This window comes from Dermacentor variabilis, chromosome 5, assembly GCF_050947875.1.
Source record: "Dermacentor variabilis isolate Ectoservices chromosome 5, ASM5094787v1, whole genome shotgun sequence".
NCBI lineage: Eukaryota > Metazoa > Arthropoda > Arachnida > Ixodida > Ixodidae > Dermacentor > Dermacentor variabilis.
This window is the reverse complement of record NC_134572.1, coordinates 26,706,580-26,723,527: the sequence shown is the minus strand read 5'-3', so window position 1 is coordinate 26,723,527 and position 16,948 is coordinate 26,706,580. Positions and strand designations below refer to the sequence as shown.

Below are 16,948 nucleotides of genomic sequence, written 5' to 3'. Positions count from 1 at the left end.
AGCAGTGATGTAATAGCCAGCGCAATATTATGTAGCAGAAGTCTTGCACTGTCTTATATGGTATTGGTTGTGAGAAAAATTCACAGGGGCAGTATTTTCGAGCGATCACTTTTGCGGACTTTTGCGAAACTAGGCACCAGATGCATCCGCCAAGATGCCAAGAGTGCTGTAGCCAATATACTTTGACACGTCCAATGCTGAGTCTTGCAAAATCTCAGAAAAGTGAAACTGTTTCTAAATAGTGATGCCTCTAATCTGAGTCATGTTCATTTGTGTAGGTAGTGATCCCAAGTGGTGAAGTGGAGACAAAACTCTTTTTTTCTCCTTTTCCTACCCTGTATTTTGTTTCACACTACCAGCTCTGTTTAAATATATTTTTGCCTTGACACTATTGTATGAATAAGCCACAACAGCTAATCGTTTTAAAAGTGCTCAGGAGACCAAGCACAGGGTTGTTCAAGCACAGTATTCTTTGATGCAGCATTGGTGAAATTGCTGAGGTAGACTCCTCGACTGGAAACCTGCGATTCCAGAGTTCGAGTCCTCCCAGGGCACTGCAACTTTTCTTCTTTGAAGTTCTGATAAAGCGCTTTGGAATTCCAGTGACAAACATCAAAATGACTGGGGGAATGAGCCCATGACACTTATCACCATAAAACACTAGAGAAAGCAAATTTGAAGCAGCACTGTAGGTTACACTCACCTCCGAGGCTCGCCGCTTGGGCAAAGGCCACGAAAAGTATGTTGCACTATCGGTTGCAGCATATGGAAAGCAGTTCAGTTCTGGAATCAAGAAAGGTAGCTAAATTGTGTGTAAAGATCAAGAATAAATTCAGTGAATTCTGCCTGACCCTCGCTAGTAAGCCATTGACTCAACTTGGGAGACATTTGGTGGTCTTCAGTATTATTAAATAATATAGTTATTATGTCATCATTGGCAAGTTTTAAATTTCTAATCAAAGAGAAATATCCTGATAATTGCAGTACATATTTAATGACACAGTATAAAAAGAAGCACAAATGTCATCCTATCTGGTTTGGCATGCATAATTAAAAACTGTGCTGCAGTCATTCATGTGAATGTCAATCAACTCACCCAGTTACCTGCTTGGCTATAAATTTAAATGAGTAAAATATTTGCTAAAAACTCCACTATATTTGGTCACTGCCTTTCTAGCACAATAAATACAAACTCAGCATAAGACGATGTGCCCGAGCAGGCAGACAGACATCTAGCCCGATTAGTTACGATTTAATTTATGAAATTGTTTCCAATCGAATTTGACATATCCAAACTGCATAGTAAACAAAGAGGAACAGGTCTGCTGAATTCTTTTGACCACCTGGAACCCCTCTACCTTTCACCTCTTGTTTTCCTTCCTTCCTTGACCACCTGGGTTTCACTGAAGTGCATAAAAACTGAGCAGACGAATATCTCTCCTTCACCTTATTTAGTATGCGACAGCCATGATAAGGGATCGAACCAGCGACCTCGTGGTAAAGGGACACTAAAGAGAAAACAAAGTTAAGCTGTATTAGTAAATGAAAATCGCCCATGTACAATACCAAAACAGCCACCCTTACAAAGGGCTGATAAGCCAGTATAGATGCCAGAGTGAGAGACTGGTGGCACTGCCGCCTTAAAGTTCCTGCACTAGCTCATTATGACATCATGGATTCTGACTGGCTCTGTTCAGGCCTATTTAATATTTTATTGGTAGGTATTACATTGTATTCTAAAGCAGCCATAGAACGAACTTGTAAAATTTTAAGAGCTTTTATTGCACCACAATGGCCCAAATAGAAATAAATGCTTTGAAATATATGATGTCTGACGGACATACTGGTGCTTGGATGTTCGTATGAAACTTAAAAAATTAAAGTTTGGCTTTCATTCTCGCTTCCTAGTAATTCACCACATACCATGACAATAATGAAAATAGAGTTTTGAAAGAACACGTTATCAGCCTAGACTGATTCAATGCTTCTCTTTAGTGTGCCTTTATCATCGAGCGCCACTGCCAATTTTGGTTATCGACTGCAACCTGAAGAGTGCTGTCTAGGAAACATTCTACCGCAATAATTTTTCAAATTGGTTCATTATTAGAAAACAGGAGATATTGAAATGTGTTGCCATGCTGCCAGGGAAGAGCTTCACAGCCAATGTAAGCACTCTCCCCCTCTAACTTGGCTAGCGTCTGCACGTGACGTGAGCTTTCTTCCCAGCCTTCTCCCACACCGGAGCTGAGTGGCTGCATCATGTTTACATCATGAGCCTCTCTTCCATATTTTTGTCTTATCCTTATTGCAGCACCCCATACTCCCAATGATGGTATTGTGCATTGTGCACTAGATAATTTACCGAGGTTATGGGCCATTATTGATGACGTTGCAGGCAGTGCATCTTATGTAAAAGCATTTTCCTCTGCGAGCTTGACTTTCTGGCTAATGCTTGAAATCTCAGCTGTTCTTGTGCCATGCAGCTGTTTGATACTTTGCAGACCCGATTTCCACTGCCTAATCCACGAACTGCGCTTGTCTGCTTGCACTCCCCAAATGTGGTGTGGGGCCGTTTAAGTGGTAGAATGCAACCACCATGGAGCTACAATGCGAGCACAGTCTTATGAGTTCGGAATTGTAAACTAAAGTGATTCAGAAAAATGCAATGACCAACTCTAGAAATTGGCTACTTACTCTCACACTCTGTAACACCGACTAGGGGAAAATGTGCCGCCACTGCAAAGAGAGTCTCTCTCATATCTTTGAAGTCACAGAGCCTGCAGAGAAGAAAATAGCAATTTCAGAATGCACAATCGCACATTGTAGACTGGCGCTGAAATCGTAAGGATTGCGCACACTTGAGGCAGAATGTGCAGCTTGTGTCGGCTCACATGTGTATTACCAGTGACCCCTTTTACAACATGTGTGAAATGTGTTTGTGTCATCCTGGACACCTTCCGTGGCTGTTAGATTGGGTGTCTGTTTATAGAGCTGCTCCATCAGAAAGTTTTTGACTGCAGCTTGTACAAACTGCTATCAGCAGTCGAGAGCTGCTGGTGCCAGGCCTACCCAGCCTCCTTTTCATTTTGTCATTCTGACTGCACTCAAAACTGTTCAACTATGCTGTGCCTATCATCATGACTTTGAAATCATGTGTCACAACAGACCCTGATCTTGTAAGTCATAGTATTGGTGCAGTAGTATCATACTCTAACAGCAGATGGCACCTCCTCCCCATATGCAGTGAGATTGTTTTTGCATCTGCTAAGATCACTGCTAAGAACTGCCATCTAAAGAAATTCAGTGAATGCCTATAGTGTTTATAAGTGTATAGGGATATACACAATAAATGGCAGGAATTTCAGAAAGTTCAAGAGAAGACGAAGCAGTCTTTTGTAGGGTCCTTGGCTGTAAGTACAGCAATGATATTACGCTCAAATGCTCATGACAATATTCTGCGACGACTAGGCAGGTTTGTTTACCATGCTAAAAATGTTTGGCAGAACCCCTTTAATATGGAATACCAGGGCTTGTGTGTCATTTATGTCACTGCGAACACATAAATCGGTGTTGAATTTAAAATATAGCATGCTGCTCAATTATGCTTTGAAGCCTTGTGGGGCCTCGACATTAATGAGAAGAAGTACTGTACTATACATACACACTGTGGCTTTTGCTGTACAAGTCAAAGTGGCCCATTGTTTGCCTACGTGCTGTTAAGCACATATGATGCAAGTTGACAAGAGCATGCTCCTGCCTTTATCTGCCCCTTCAGTAAAACTCTTCTAGAAATGAGGCTTCTAATGACCATTAAATATGCAGTCACAGGGTTTAAAGGTTGTTCTGAACTCACAGATGGAAACAAACCATGGTTAAACTGTTCAAAAAATTAGCTAAACTTGTCCTAGTGCTTTCTACTGATATTACTAAAGACAAGCTCAACATGTTTAAGTTGTGCTTTGTTTCAATGCTGAAAAGGATAGAGTGATTTCTCTAACCTCCTTGCATTTGACCAGAAATAGTGCATTGCATATCAAAGGAAAATATTGGTATGTACCATGCATATTCAATGTAATATTAGGTCTCATAAATTTACGTTGCAAAAGTTGACATAATCATTACATGGAAGGCATTGCACATATGGACTTATTTAATCACCGAACAAGAGAAATAGCATGTTTCTGTGACCAGCATACCGCTAGAGCTTGTGACCAAAACATAGTATGTCACATGCTTGCAGTACAAAGTACAAATAATATGCTATTTGATGTAACCTCACATCCACAAGCAGTAGTTGTAATATAAGAAGTAATTTTTCCGTAGAAATCATTGCAAATAAAGAATGACTGCACTGTGAAGTGCATGGAATGAAACTTCTATGATGGCACTGCTTGCGTAGCTCATATAGTGTTGCCTGCTAAGTATAAACCAGAGTATGTAGTGTTGCCTTACTTTATTTGCCAGAAACAAACCAACAGTGGTGTTACAACCAAGTGTCAGTTGACATTCATGCATTCTATTTTCTTGCTGCCACACATGTCAGCATGATAAGACAAACAAGCTGAAATAAAATTTTCACGCACTGTGGTAAAGCCACTTTTTTAGAACAACTTTTGTTGTGATGTAATAGTTCTGTGGAAACCCGCAAAGTGGAGAGAAGTAATTAATAATAGAGAAGCAACAACAACAACAACAACAACAACAACAACAACAACAACAACAACAACAACAACAACAACAACAACAACAACAACAACAGCAGCAACAATAATAATAATAACTGTGAGGCTTTTCTTTCGAGGAACCCGTGTGGGCTTCCTTTGTAGCAGTTAGCTACGCTTGGGTGGATGTCTCATTTTCCCTTTATTAATTACTTCTCTCCACCTTGCTGGCAGAACTACATACATCAAATTCTTGCCTTTGCTTTGAGTCGTTGACAAATTCAACTTCGCCCTGTCATCTACTAGCCACCTGGTTGCCCTGCAGTGGCTGCCCTGCAAAGGCGGTGCTTTCGGGTTTGAGTCCTGGACCAGGACGATTTTTTTTTTTAACTGCAAGGCTTTTCTTTCGAGGAACCCGTATAGGTTTTCTTTGTAGTAATTAGCTACGTTTGGGTGGTTTCATTTTCCCTTTATTAACTTTTGTTATGTTACTGTCTGTAGGTAATTATGGCATAACTAAAACTTATTCTCAAATACGAACCACTGCCACCTTACACATACGTATATGTGCAGGGTGCAACATACATTTCTTGCTTTCTGAAAGAATAACGAAGGGCAATCCGGGAATGTAGTTTTACAACCTCGAGCCAAGACGTACAAAAATATCCCGGAGAAATTAAAAAGGAAAAGAAAAAATGTACGGACGTTTCTCTTTTTCACAAAAAACCAGTGGTTAAACTGCATTTAGAAAGGATTTAAGCGAAGTAGTACTTGCATTGTGTGACACTGGTACTACAAGTTTAACAAGTCAGGCACACAACAGCAGATCTTTAGGGGCATATTAAATGCATATTAAATGTGCACTCAACACTGCACATGCCAAAGACTTTGACACGAATGTTTCCCTTGCAGGTGGCTCAAACAAATAGTGAAAGATGCAAGTCCTGCAAAGCCCTTCAAAAAAGACCTGAAGCAAATTCTCTAACCTAATAGCATCCAGTCTGTCTCGCAACTCCTTCACAGGATCAACTTTTTCAGGCTGGGCTGGCAAAGAGGCTGCAGGAGAGACAACTGTGGGCACAACCTGGTTGCCCGGTGAACCAAATGGCAGAGGGCATTGCTTCCCTTGGGCAACCACTGGAGCTGGGACTGTGTCCTTGGGCTTCACAGAAGATGTTGGGAGCAAGACAACTTGGCCCTGGCCACCGCCAGTGCCAGGAAGCATGACTAATGTGTAGGGTGATGTGCTCGGTACAGGTTTTACCTTAGAAGCAGATGGCATTGCTGACGATGCCACTTGTGGCACCACCAATGTTCTTTCTGAGGCAGCTTTGCTGTAGACGACATTGAGTGGGCTGGTTTTATTCACTGCTGCTGGAGCAATCGCAACAAACTGCGGTGACGCACCAGATGCAATAGGAGCAGAACCGCTTACACTAGTGACAGCTGGTCTGCTGCAAATGACACTGAGTAAATTTGTTCTGTTTGCCACTGCTGGCACCACTCCAGCCTTGACACTTGAGGACATGGGCGCTGTACACACTACGCTGGAATGATTGAGGAGCCCCACACCACTTGTACCTCCTACTGTGGAAGCAAAGGCAGCACGAAGAGTGCCAGTAGTCGCAACTGTCCTGTTCGCAATTGCAGCACATGATGACAAGGCAGGCCTAATCACTCTTACTGCAGGCACAACTTTCTTTACATTGGCAATGCCAGCAGCACCAGGTGTAGCAATGAGACTGCCCTTGGGAAGCGGAAGAGTCGAAACATTCGCAAGAACATTTGCAGGTGTAACGCTTGCCACATGAGGTACACTAGATGGAACAACGGTGATTGTAGCAGCTTTCCCTGGTATTTTGGATGAAGACGGAGGCATTTCTTCATGGGTAATTCCAACAGCAGTGCCTCCTTTGCTCAGGGCTGCTCCTGATGTAGCACCAACTGCTGTGACATTCACTGGAGACGCATTGGGAGTACAACTGCTGGCACTTGCCAACACAAGGCCTGGAGGTTTAGGCATGGTTGCAGAAACTGCAGCACCAACAGGAACATTTGCACCACCGGACCGTAGGAGTGATGACTGTTGTGACACTGTTGCCTGTTGTATGGGTGAACTAGAAGCTGAGAGCAGTGACGTTGCTGGGATAAGCAGTACCCTGCCAAGGGCGTCAGTGCATTTCACAAATGTGGATGAGATGACTCCATTCGAACTGACCGCAGCAGGGACCTTTGGCAGTACCGGCTTTGGTGCAATGCTGACAGGTGATGAAGCTGCTCCAGCCACTGTGCATGGCGATGGCATCTCTACAACTGATGTGACACTTGGCTTACTAGCACTGCACTTTGCTGCTGGTGGCTTTGAGTTATCAACTTCCACTGGCAGTGCTGGACAAGTCTCAGTGTCTGTGATGGCACTACTGGCTGCTGGCTCTGTTTTTGACAGTTTGACCAATCTACAAAGCTGTTCAGTTGCTGAGGCTGATGACACAATGGGCACACTTTCTGACGTGCTGGAAGTTTCTGAATGCTGCTGTGACGTTGGATCATCTGGCATAGGATCTATGCAGCCGCCTGTGCTGATAGAAGTCTCATTTTCTGCTTTGTCAGCAACTACTCCTTCATTGCGCGATGCTGAAGCTGACTCCACTGCTTTATGCATGCCTCCACTGGATGCACTGATGTCGTTTCCAGCAGTGGACGAGTCCTCAGATCTTGTTGCTGAAGCAGGCAACCAGAGGTCAACAACCTGTAATACAAGAAAAGGTTAGGACTTTCACATGCCTCGTATGGATACCTGCAGCGAGTGCTCAAGTCTCATCAAATGAATGTATGTGGTTGAGTCCACCCTAGGACACTCTGCTGAGATTCAATGAGGAATGAAAAGTCACAATATAGCATAGTATTTATTAAATAATTGCTTGCCACACTTCTACTTTGCAATGTGCTAGGCTGCTGTGCAATGTGTATTTTGTCTATAGAATGACTTTCTCTTTCTGTAAAAGAAAATCCACAAGGTGTTGATTGTTGTGTAGTCATAAATGTGGAGGTTGCTTTTCATAACTGTCCTTGGCATAAAAAACACATTTAAGGAGTTACACCTTCTTAGAAATGGAAAGCAATGTTCCAAAGATCTTGCACCATGCTTTTTAAGGAACATTAACTGATCAGGATGCTAAAGAACATGTGTAATCTGAGTAAAGGTTCAGATCGTCAAAGGCACTCATGGGACATGGAACTAAACAGTGTGCACTCGATTCGCGGCCCCCTCCACAACAGAACAGGCCAAGGCCTGGGGGGGCCATGGCCCTGCTGCCCCCCCCCCCTTGTGCGCACACCTATCCTCAAATTATACAAGCCATAGTCCGCACCTGACCACTGCAAGACAAAGCCCAGACCACTTCCAAAATGTTTGTGAATGCTTAGTTCCATCTATAACTTCCCTCAATAAAACTTACAGGGTCCCTGAAATGGTTTGGGCAAATTTTGTAGATGCATAGGGTATAGCTACAGTAAATCATTCACACCACAATTTGTGTGAAGTGTCCCATATTACGAGAGATACAGACAATTAAAAGTTACCCTCAACTCATTCGCCAAGTGATCGAGGCTAAGCTCCACCTTCAATGGTGCTGCGTCATGATGGGACGTCGTGTCATCTACTCCTGGTTGTCTTGAACCAGTGCACGAAGCCTCTCCAACCTCTCTGCCGGCCGCCTGGCAGTCAATCCCAAATGACAGCTATCGAGGCAGCGTGCATTGTGAGCATTCTGTCACAGCGCTGAACGTGTCCGGCATTCTGTTAACCACAGGCGAGCTGGGCGTTTCAACAGATGGGTGGAGGCGTAAACTAAAGCCGCTCCATACTACTATTGCTGTGATTAAGGAGCTTTAGTGTATGCGTACGTGAGCTGCCTGATCAGTCTGCACGGTCCAGCCACCAGTTGGTGCAGCGCTTACCAGCCAAACAAAGAGCTAATATTGCTCTAACCATGTGTAAACATTTTAAACATTTAGAAAGACAATGTGCTCACAACTACGCTCCTGCTAAAAATTCACACCAGCAGCAAAGTAGCATACACTTTGTTACTGCTATATTAGTTCTTCATTTGGATGAGCTCTGTGCCACCAGGTGGCTGCATTGTTCAGATCGTTCACGTTTACGCCTCCGCTCATCCCATGAAACAGACAGGACCAGTCCGCTTGTGCTTGCGTTTACCTGAATACCGGACACGCGAAACACTATTGTGGTAGTAATGCTCCACCGTAAAGCGACAGCTGCAAATGCGCAAATCCTAGTGCCAATCGGTTATCAACAGTCTGCCGTATCGCAGCCATTCTGCTTATCTGCTGCCTTGCAGAGGGACACGATGCTGCAGCTTGATATATTGCCAGTCGTTACGTTTGCAGCTAACAATGTAACAAGGGCAAACCATGGTGCTCATGAAAAGAAAGCTCGAGACCAACACTGACTGTGAAGCTCCCGTAAACACGGAGCATGTTGTAACACAAGCATACGACACTTGCTGTGTGCCAGAAGTCTTTAGCATTCTATTACTATTATTACATACTATACTATATATACTCTTTACACTATATTTTACTTATATTTATGCTATACTATTACGAACAACATTTGTTCGCCATAAAGTTGGAAAAATTATCGATGAAGCACCCTGGGCAGCTAATCGGATAGCTCACCCTACTGGTGTCATATGGTCCCCTCGCGTCACCTGGTCAGTAGCGGCTGAAAACTCATTCGAATGGTGTGCTGCGATCGGTAGCGGTGTACATTTAAAACTTTACTATTAATGACATGCTTTATGTGGACTAAGATGCATCAATTAATGAACAGAAGGACCTACCCTAACGACTCAGCACGTCTGTACAAAATCATCAAAATTATTACAAAGTCCCTTTCAAGGGCCCTTGACCAGACGACATAGCAAATTTTGATTATATGCTGGAAATTGTTACGTGCCCTCTAGGGAGTGTTCTGCCATGAGAATTTTTCAAATTGGTTCATTAATAGCCGAGATAGAAATATTTCAGTGCCACGAACCGATGAGATCAGGAAGTGAGGGCCACTGTCGAGAGATACGTTCTCTCCACTTGCCCCGTCCGGCCTCCGCAAGCGAAATTCCTTCCCTGCGTTTTCCCATACCGGAGCTCGAGGATCGTGTGATGCATACGTTATGGGCTCCACCTTCATTTTTTTCTCCCAGATTTTTTGCTGTGCAGTGCACGTCTGCTCACGGCGACGCGCAAGCTCTTACATTTGTTTTGTTTTGTGCAGCACACAATTTTGTGTGCTGTGTGCGTGAGAACACCTGATAGCGGTACAAGTCAGCACTACGCGAATACTGAGGCAGACACAAGCAGTTCATAAAGCGTGATTGGCTGCTTTATGAACGGCTTTTGAGCTGCTTTTCATTGTCTGCGTGCACAACTGCATGACGTGGGAACAAGCAGACAGAATGGAAGTACATCTCTCTTGCTGCGGAGCAAGATAAAACAAGAACGTGCAGACATTCATTTTGTGTGTTTTATTATTTCTCTAAGCTTTAATTCATCTACTGAAGCAACAGATTACACAAATAACAGATGTTGCCTTGAATAATTCTCAGTCGCGTGTCACTATGAGCGACGTCACAGCAATGTGATGTACGTAGGCGCACTTGTGTGGTGTATGTTGACTCTCAGGCTGGGAGCGCGGCACCCACAAGGAGAGGGCAAATGGAGTTCGGTTTGAAATTTCAGCTCTTTTCACGGCGCATAGCGATATAATACTTAGCAGACACGATCGTTAGCGCGCATTGCATGCATGGCGCCTGTCAGCTCAAAATGGCCAGACCTGGTGAGGGGCCTTTCATCAAACTGCGAATGCCCTGGGCAAGAAAGACTGATAGGACTATGCCAACCAGCAGCATGATTGCTCCTAAATGTCTCGACTCATAAGTCATTATTCCATGTAGCCATGCGAGGTCAAAGCTGGAGGTATCATTTTCCAAAGCTGCTCTTGACAGCTGTGGCTTGCACTGGACTTAAGACTCATGAAACAGTTGCTCATGAAGTGTTCCCTAGTTTTTAATGTGTGCAGTCCCACTGAACATCCACTGCATTATTTAAATAGTACCCATAGTGACAGCATCAAGGAGTCATCAACAAGCACATGTACTATAAACAGTGAAATGCCAATAATTTAAAGTGCCCTGTTAGTCCCGGCAAAGTCCTATGTTTGTGAAAAGATTTTGCACCAAAAAACAACACACACAAGAAAGATGATGACACACCAAGCGCCCGTGGTGTCGTCGTCTTTCTTGTGTGTGTTGTTTTTTGGCACAAAATCTTTTCAGTATGCAAGCTCACCAACTAGCCTAGCAGTTAACTCTTCTAAATTATAATCATGTGTTTGTGAATAGAGAAATACTCCTGCAAATGCAAACTCCAAAAACTATGCAACGGTTATCCTTAACAAAATTTCTCACTTCCATGCACCGCTTTTCAGACATACCAGAGCCAAAGATGAAGGTTCGATGCGTCGCTAGCTACTGTAATGTCGTGTGCTGTAAAAACGATGAAGGAGGACGAGCAGGGAGCCAAGACTGAACTGCAGCAAGCAGAGCAGCTCGTACCCGCCTAGCAGCATGCGCTCGATCATGTCGTATCAACATGGGCATGTGAGAGGACAAGAGCACCAAGCCACCAACCTTATTGGCTCAACCTTGCATGCATAGCAAATGGTTCATGAGGCGCAGTCTTATTGCACTTGGACTTTATACAGAACCTAGGCTTCTGGCACATGTTGCACGCTGATGGAGAAAAAATAAGACTTTTTCAATGCGAGCCCACTGACGGTTTCAGTTTCACATGCTCTACAACACCATTGATTGATTGATCAGGCACTATGCTTAAAAAGGCTCTCTTTAGTTCGAAATACGGTTTATTCAAACAAACTACTGGTCCCCCGTGGAGTACAAAGTAATGATATTCTACTGTACTAACAGTGTGAAGAACCACAAGATTGTTTACTCAATGGCCACTTTGCTCAACATAGGTAATCATCCGTAATTTTATAGTCTGTCCTTTCGATTTTCACGTGTATGTACACTAGCATGAGTGCATCTTATGTGTGTTAGCGTACTTCTGCACACTCACCGTTTCTGCTCCAAGCGTCTGCAGCCCTGTGTAAGTCTTGTCCAGCTATGAAAGAACAAAGGAAACAAGGGCAATGTATGCATGTCACAGGTACAAGAGCAAAATTCTTTGTTTTTGCCACTTCCTTACTGTTCACTTTACACCTAAGATGCCATGGCACATTCCTGTTCCCTGCAATGCCCCTTATAGCTGCCAGCCAGAAATTCAGATCTACCACTACTACTGCAATTTACTTTTCCCGGTGAAAAATAGTAGTAAATAATTAGGAAAACCCTGGTTCAAAATCTTGCTTCAGGACTCCTTTATCTTTGAAATGACAATAAGAAAAAAGATAAGAGTACTTGTATTAGTAGATTACTCTTACCACAAGAATGGGCTTGATAAGCCAGAACAGAAACACAAGAATGAACAATGTATGTTAACACTGCCTTGAAGTTCCTGCACCAGCTCGCAGTGATGTCATGAATCTTGACTGCACCTGCTCAGGTTTAGTTAATTTTTTTGTTGGTGAGAATGGACTGCATTGTATTTAATGGATCCAGAACTGAACTTAGCAAGCTTCAGGAACATTTACTGCTTTACAATGGCCCAAATATGCGAAAATACTTTGAAATCCATGACATCATACTTACGTACTGATGCTGGGGCTTTAGTGTCATTTTAAAGAAATCGAAGTTTGGCCTTTATTTTATCTTCGAGTAATCATATTCTTACACCGAAATGAATAAAAAGAGAGCCTTGGTGAAATACTTCAGCAGTCTAAACTGATTTACCTTTACTTTTTAGTGTCTCTTTAATATGAACTGTCAGAGAGAAAGAGAAAATATAGAGCTTATAGTCAACCTTGAGGTGGTGTATGATGTCCACGTGCTTTGTCCAGCGATCATGAAAATGCAGCTGCACTCGCAGTGGAAACTCGCCCCAGCCCTTACGCTGGACTTGGAAAGGTGGCTCCCTGGAATGCCCCCAGATGCCACCATTATTAACATAAAATTCCAATGGCCAATGTAAAAGTGGTACTAAGCCTGGTGCTTTGTTAAGAGGTGTCTAATTCCTCAAACCAAGAAACACGCTCTGCACCAAAGTGCAGAAAAAATATGAATGCTCAGTCCCAAAAGGTGGTGTCAAACCCATTTTAGTGCTATGTATTACAGCTATGATATCAACTGCTTTAACTGCTGGTCAAACTTCTCTTTAAAAGCGAAACACTAGAGTCTAAAAGTAGAATAAGAGATCTGCTGCAGTGATGAAACAAGCAGTGCTACATTGCTCTGCACCTTGTTTTATTACAACCGGCAACGAGCCAGCAAAAAAAAAAAAAAAAAAAAACAAGGTACTGCAAAAAGGGCGCCACTATATTGTGTGCTGCGGCTACTTTCCTTCAGTCAATGTTGTGCGACCTTTCAACATTTTTAGACGCTCTGTTTTGGTGCAGTACTCTCTCCTCCTGTTCCTGCACTTGTTAAGGGTGAGCCAGGATAACCCACATACAACACGACAGAACGCTGGCTTCCAAATCTGTAAAACAAATTTTTCCAGCATGGAGCAAACAAAAGTTGTTCCCAATACCCTAGGGGAGAATTTACTCCCGAGTTTATACTGTGCACCACCATTACCAAGAAGGCCCCCAGAGAGAGAGGAGATCAAATGTGCCCAAACTCACGTGATCTCAACCAGGTCATGCGGCCGATAGCTGGGGTGAAGAAAGAAACGCACATGCCGCACGAGCTCGCCGATGGTATGGGGCTCTTCCGGTGCTGTCCGCACGTAGGCTAGCCACTTGTGTGTCGCCTGATCACCGCTGCCATCATCTCGCCGGTCGAGTGGAATGTACCTACAAGTGCATGGGACAACCTTAAAAAAATTAAATCAAAACCACAATCTGCTTACGAGGCACGCCATAGTTGAGGGGGGGGGGGGACTCCGGATTAATTTTGACTATCTGGGGTTTTTTAACGCGCACCCAATGCACAGTGCGCTAGCACTTTTGCATTCCACCCTCATTGGAATATGGCTGCCACGACTGGGATCACGCTCAGCATTGCAACGATCTAGCTACTGGTTACACAGGTTACATAGGGCAATCTTACGGGCCTAAAAGACCAACAAACTATTCTGAATTTCGTATTTAGAGCTTTGAAGTTTTTAACAGAAAGAGAGAGAGAGAACCGAACTATCTCTTGCGTCGTTGCTATAACGAAACACCACGAAGACACCTTGTCGAAACGTTCGTTCCCGCTTTTACCTTGTTTTCGTTTTGCTCATCATCTTGAATTTCCATGAAGCGGCAGGTCACTCATAGATTTATCCCAGTTGAAACTCGATATAACAAACCTAGATACAACAAATTATTGGATATAATGAAGTGCATATAAATTTGGCTGGCCATGCCTTGCTTCAAAGAGTATCCTACTGCTATATAATAAAACTGAAAATGCTAGATCTGAGACAATACTGATTACAGCAAAGCGAATATTTGTTCGCTCTCAGCTCAACGTGCGCATATTTTGGTAGCAAACGCATCATCAGGAGCAACTTTAAATGGCACATTTAGGATGCATGTGTGCGTTTCAGCCAATGGCTTGACTTAGCTGGTCACACAGACTGCAGAGTTGCATATTAACAATGGTGGAAAGTGGGTTTGTAATTAAGCATTGTTCTTGTACCACGTCGTGGCATGGCAAGCCACCAACATGCCATCAAAATCAACTGGGGACTCTTCGCTTGTCCATTGGAGGCATCACACTTTCATTACCTTCACATATACCCAATCCAAAAAAAAAAAAAGAAATGTTTTCCCCTGCATACATATCAGCATGTATGCTTATAGTGACTATCACATACAACGAAGATATTTTTGCATTTGATGCAACTTCATTAAAATGAGACCTGACTGCATTCAAACACTGAAAGAAGTTAGGGATCAAAATAAAACTCGAGATCCCTTAAATTGAACCTACTCCTCCAGGACTAGTTCACATCAGTTGAGAGTTGGTCTTTGCTCGTGCAGAACCAACCTGACAGAGCCCTGCACCAACTCTACAGCAAGTGCAGGGAGTGCTGTGGAGTGGTCCTGCACAGTATAAAGTGAATGGCAACGAGCATATGACACCATGTTAAACTGGTGAAAAGATTAGTAGAATGAAGCACCTCCTGAATAATTCATGACGTGTAGGTGAATCAAATGGACCTTCAGTTCTACTAGCCAGAGAAAGCTAAGCCTGCTGTACCTGTACCTAAATGCTCTTGTTTACCACAAGGTGAAACAGCACTACAAAGTAGCCTGTAGTAAATAGTCTACATGAATAAACCAATCTTTACTAGCTCAAAAAAGTATGGCTCTGGGTTGTAGTGGTTAAGTTAGGAAACAGGAAAGGGGATTGGGCTGTATCAGCTGTAGTTGTGGTACTCACTTGGAGACGTTGCCGACGATAACCCGGACTCTGTTCTTGCATCGAGGTCCTCTGCTGATTCTTGCAGTGGACACATTTTTCCCGGTTCCTGCTTCTTTCTCAGAAAGTTTTGCAGAGTGCTGGGGAGAAAATGTGCATTTGTTACCGCCAGGTGCTGCAGGATGGGCCTACCAGCAAGTCTCTGGGCTGGTCACAAAATTAGGTGACACACAATTATGTTTTATCTCCTAGAGCACTGCAGCCTCTTTTTTTTCACATTTACTGCACTGCTTCTTAATCAAAGGGCTAGCTCTAAAAGGTTCATTCATAAGTTTTGCAAACAAGCATGGTGTGTAAAGCACGCCATTACCACCTACAATGCGACACATTAAAACATCCAAGGAGCGTGAACGAGTTTGTCGTATGCACAGAGGCCTGGTCAGCCATAGTGAATGATGGTGGCATTGCTTCACTTGTATGCCCTCGTGTGATGTGTTTGAAGTTGGTTATCGAATTATAGCGATAGTGAATTCGTGTCCTCCGCGAACTTCAAGAGGATGTGTAATATACTTCCTGATAAGTCTAGATTTTATTGGGAAGGTTGGGCATTTTAAAGAGCTGCCAAAAAAGCCTCACAGATGCATGTGATATTGTAGAATGTCCTGAACAGGTGTGAAGTTTGGGCATAGGCATGCCCACAATCAATGGCATGCTCTCAAGCAATATGAAAAGGAACACTAAGATTGTCTTCAAGAGGCCATAACAGTTAAACACATATGTCCTGCATGAATGTGCTCAGATGCTAAATGTTTGATGGGCGAGCTACTTGTCACATACTACTACTAAGACGTTAGGTTGGAATTCACACACTGCATGCAATCATAGCTTAAAAATTGAATCCTCTTTCCTTCTCGTATTGCTCACAACTGTGTATGACTGCACTAGCAAGACAAGACTAGCACAGAGGAGATGATTATCCAAGGGAGCTGATCAACCCAAGCAAAAGTGTGCACTGCAACTTGGGTGGTTCCACGGACTCTTTAAATGAATGCCACGTTAGGTCACCAAACGTGCGTTAACAAAGCGAGACATGGGAGCTCTTCACCATGGATAACAACACAGTCCACAGAAGCATTTCCAGCCAGTAGTGCTGAATAGAAAAATTTCAAAAAGAGCACTTTTTGCAACATGAATGAGACACTGTCCCAATAATTATGCTGTGCAAAACTGAAAAGCATCACCAAGAGTGATGTGTGAGAGGGATCAGGGTAACTAAGGGAATTGAAGTAACTACTGCAGGAAGCCAACAAAGAGTGAATTTAAAAATGGCAATGCATCACTTTTGCACGAATAAGGCATCTAGTTAATTGTAGGTGAGGGTATAATATATGTCCCCCTTCAGATCTGTGAAAAAGATAAATGAAATGAGAGCCAAAGAAGAGACAATGTGTCACTGGTTGAAGGCAAACCCATAGCCTCTGGAAGCATGCAGTGCTCTACTGTTATGGCGGTGGAGGTCCTCCCTCCCCTTTCTTGGGCACATATGTACATGCAAAGTTGTCCACCCTTCTGTGCAGAGTGCCAAATTGGTGCAGCAATGCAAATAAATCAGTATCTGTGTATGGCTGGCCAGTTTGAGAGAAAATGCTTGTGGATAATGGAAGCCACAGGGACACCTGGGTCACACAGTATTCAGCCTGGTACCCTGGACCTAGAAACTGCTGTGTTGTTACTCCT

The 16,948-nt window shown here is 43.4% G+C and overlaps 1 protein-coding gene and 1 long non-coding RNA gene across 2 annotated transcripts in view; one reads left to right on the top strand and one right to left on the bottom strand.

Moving 5' to 3' along the window:
- Window positions 1-5,612, top strand: part of LOC142582372 (uncharacterized) — a 74,838-nt gene extending 69,226 nt beyond the window's left edge. Inside the window, exon 3 of the long non-coding RNA XR_012828424.1 lies at window positions 5,574-5,612. This is a non-coding gene — a long non-coding RNA (uncharacterized LOC142582372). The remainder of the gene's footprint in view (window positions 1-5,573) is intronic.
- Window positions 1-16,948, bottom strand: part of D12 (YEATS domain containing 2 homolog D12) — a 34,836-nt gene that overhangs the window by 14,413 nt on the left and 3,475 nt on the right. The window contains exons 5-11 of the mRNA XM_075692015.1: window positions 15,233-15,351; window positions 13,483-13,653; window positions 12,663-12,774; window positions 11,820-11,864; window positions 5,648-7,410; window positions 2,695-2,777; window positions 704-783 (exon numbers count right to left, since the gene is read on the bottom strand). Coding sequence (XP_075548130.1) covers window positions 704-783; window positions 2,695-2,777; window positions 5,648-7,410; window positions 11,820-11,864; window positions 12,663-12,774; window positions 13,483-13,653; window positions 15,233-15,351 — 2,373 coding nt within the window. The remainder of the gene's footprint in view (window positions 1-703; window positions 784-2,694; window positions 2,778-5,647; window positions 7,411-11,819; window positions 11,865-12,662; window positions 12,775-13,482; window positions 13,654-15,232; window positions 15,352-16,948) is intronic.